Source organism: Arachis hypogaea, chromosome 4 (genome assembly GCF_003086295.3).
Source record: "Arachis hypogaea cultivar Tifrunner chromosome 4, arahy.Tifrunner.gnm2.J5K5, whole genome shotgun sequence".
Lineage (NCBI taxonomy): Eukaryota > Viridiplantae > Streptophyta > Magnoliopsida > Fabales > Fabaceae > Arachis > Arachis hypogaea.
The window spans coordinates 12,471,579-12,474,833 of NC_092039.1; the positions used below are offsets into that span (position 1 = coordinate 12,471,579).

At 27.1% G+C, this 3,255-nt stretch overlaps 1 protein-coding gene across 1 annotated transcript; it reads left to right on the forward strand.

Moving 5' to 3' along the window:
* Positions 1-212: 212 nt before the first annotated feature.
* LOC112796307 (ferritin-like catalase Nec2) lies at positions 213-2,921 on the forward strand. The gene is made up of 3 exons (XM_025838688.2): positions 213-566; positions 1,188-1,413; positions 2,330-2,921. The coding sequence occupies exons 1-3, from the start codon at positions 241-243 to the stop codon at positions 2,705-2,707; spliced, it is 930 nt and encodes a 309-aa protein (XP_025694473.1). The 5' UTR covers positions 213-240; the 3' UTR covers positions 2,708-2,921.
* The last annotated feature ends 334 nt before the right edge of the window (positions 2,922-3,255 follow it).

Genomic DNA, 3,255 nt, shown 5'->3' on the forward strand with positions numbered 1-3,255 from the left:
AAAAATATGTTTTGTTAAATTTTCTTCTAAAATGGGTCTTTTGTTGGTATCATTATTCTTTAGCAATTTAGGATTGCTAAATCACATATTTTAAAATGATTTATGTCTTTGTCTTCTAACACTATACAAAAATTAGAGGACTTATTTGCAAATATTTCCATTTCGGTATTATATATAGACGCATGTTTAAACCTATATGCATGCATCACACATCATCTTCTCTGGAAAAAAAAAATCCACATGGCACTTAACATTATTTTCAATCCCATGAGTTCCTTTGTTGTGTTTTTACTAGTGTTTCTCTTTTATTCTCCTAATAAAATTTTTGTTAGATCATGGGATACTATTCCAAAATCTGATATTGATATGATTGAATTAGCTCTGAACTTGGAGTACTTGGAAGCTGAATTTTTTTTGTTTGGAGCCGAGGGTTATGGTTTGGATGTGGTTAACCCTAACTTAACAGAAGGAGGACCCTCTCCCATTGGTGGCAAAATTGCCGATCTTAGTCCCCTTATTAAGGATATTATCTTTCAATTTGGTCTCCAAGAAGTTGGACATTTGAGGTTCATTCTTGTTTTTATTTATTTATAGTCTAGATTTTCATTAATCATTTCTCTTATTGTAAGACATTTTTGCTTGTGTATATGTTAATCATCATGGTTTTATTTAAAAAAAAAAAACTTATTTTTTAACTATCAATCAGCCAACTAGATGAATAAAAATTAAAGGTTTGAATTTTGGATTTTTGTAACAGGGAAGGAAAGAGAAAATTAAAAAAAAATCTAATTTTAATTTAGGTAAATAAAATTAATTCATTCTCAATCATTTTCCTATTAATATATCAGAAAAATTTAATTCGTTATTTTGTATAAACTGTGATTATTGTGTCTTTATTCTTGTTAATTATTGTGAGTATTGCATTCATTCTAGAGTAAAACATATTTGAATTTATAAATCAAGTTTTGCAAAATAAAAAGAAAAACAATCGTAAATATATGGTTAAAATTTGTTCATACAGTAAAGAGGAAAATATTCTTGATTCAATTATTAATTATTATAAAATACTACCTGAGAGTAATTAAATTAGAAAAAGTTTTAGGTTGGGACTAGTATTTTTATTAAAATTTAATCAGTATTTAAAAAAAAATAAAAGTACTTAATTAAGTTTGGTTGTACTGTTGCAGGGCAATAAAGAGCACAGTGAGAGGATTTTCAAGGCCATTGCTGAATATAAGCTCAGAAATATTTGGACAAATAATAAATAATGCCTTTGGTAAAAGGCTGAAGCCACCATTTGATCCCTATGCTAATGACATAAACTATTTAATTGCATCTTATGTGATTCCTTATGTTGGTCTCAATGGCTATGTTGGTGCCAACCCACTTCTGCTCAGTGCCACTGCCAAAGCGGTAATTAAAACCTCCAAACTAATTCGGTGGATCAAGTAATTAATATGGTCGAAAAATAATGAAAAATCAATTCACTTATTATATAATACATACGTGTGGGACAATGATTCAAAATATTCACAAAGGGAAATAGTACAATTTGGGGTTTTTATTTATTTCATTAATTAAAGGTTTCTTGGTTTTTTTCATTAATAATTTAATCTATTTTGACCTTTATTCTTAAAAAACTTGTTGTTTCATTATTTAAGACAAAATTGTTTACTTTTTTATTGATTCATCCATTTTTGGTGGTTCATCCATGTGTCACATTTCTATTGCCCAATTCTACTGTATTTTATTGAAAAATATTTTTGTCCTTTTTATTAGAAAAATTACTCACGTGCATTATTGATGTATGATTTATATTCTTATAGAATTAATTTTAAAATAATTTAAGTTTAGCAAAAATCTATTATTATTATTATTATTTGCATTTATAAATAAATTTTCAAGATGAATGTAAAATAGTTATTTTCTTTTGAATAGAAAATTATTGGTTTCAGAGATTTTTTAAAAAAGAAAGTCAGTAAAAATGAGCTTATAAAATTTAATTGAAGTTAATATATATATGCTTTCATGAATTGCATAAATTAACTGTGCTAAAAATGGAATTTATATCATGCATTCAAACTAATTATGCAAAAATAAATTAAGTAAAAAACAAATAAAATATTCAATCAGGTACAACATTTTAACCTAAAATCTAATTAAAAAAACATTTAACTCTTTCATATTATATACTTTGTCCTTTTTAACATAAGTGTTTTTTTAAGATTTATTAACAACCTAACAGAATTTTAAATTTTAAACTTTTTCATGAACTTTTGAAAGTGGTTGATTTAATATCTAAACATATGGTGCGATATTGCATGCACAGCTTGTTGCAGGACTTTTAGGTGTGGAGTCTGGTCAGGATGCAATAATCCGAGGTTTGTTATACGAACGGCGAGATGAGATAGTAATCCCATATAAAGTGAGTGTGACTGAGTTCACAAATCGCATCTCAAACCTTAGAAACAAATTAGGGAGGGAAGGTATTAAAGATGAAGGCCTTGTGGTACCTAAAGAGCTTGGTGCTGAAGGTGAAGTCACAGGGAATGTTCTTTCAGCTAACGATTATTCACTTTCATATCCTAGAACTCCAAAAGAGATATTGAGAATAGTGTATGGAACAGGTGATGAACATGTTCCTGGTGGATTCTACCCTATGGGAGCTAATGGTACCATAGCTAAATCTTACTTGGAACGTAATTAAAGCTATGGCGGCTTTAATGCCTTTTCTGGGGTAAAAAAAGTATACAACAAATATGTCTCATATCGTATAAATATATAAATTCTCATCTAATGAATAAATAATTGCCATTTGTTATATATTGTACTCGATTTATTATGGGGAAAAAAAAAATCAATGTGTGTATATTTACATATAAGTAAAAGGATAATAAAATATTACTGTTCTAGACCTAAAATTCGAAATAATGTCTTATTTTTATCTTTAAAGTTTATATATATATATGTGTGTGAAATATTATGCTGCATTGGAAATTAAATAATATTAATTAACTAATTCCTCTCTTAATATTGTTATTTACTTCTGTATGATATTTGGCCACTTGTTTATGAATTTATTAGCATCAAATATAAAAGGTTAATGTTATATTTATATATGAGCAAGACCACCAACTCCATTATGTTACATAATCTGTTTCAAGTTCGAATAAAATTAAGAAAGATAATTGCGTTAGATCTTTGACGATCAGTATAAAAATTTAATCGAATCATCATAACATAGACTAAAGATAT

Bases quoted from the DNA above. Each gene is read 5' to 3' on its own strand.
- LOC112796307 (XM_025838688.2), top strand. From the start codon at position 241: ATGGCACTTAACATTATTTTCAATCCCATGAGTTCCTTTGTTGTGTTT. The intron at 567-1,187 runs GTTCATTCTTGT...GTACTGTTGCAG, and splicing joins CAAGAAGTTGGACATTTGAG to GGCAATAAAGAGCACAGTGA. The intron at 1,414-2,329 runs GTAATTAAAACC...TTGCATGCACAG, and splicing joins TCAGTGCCACTGCCAAAGCG to CTTGTTGCAGGACTTTTAGG.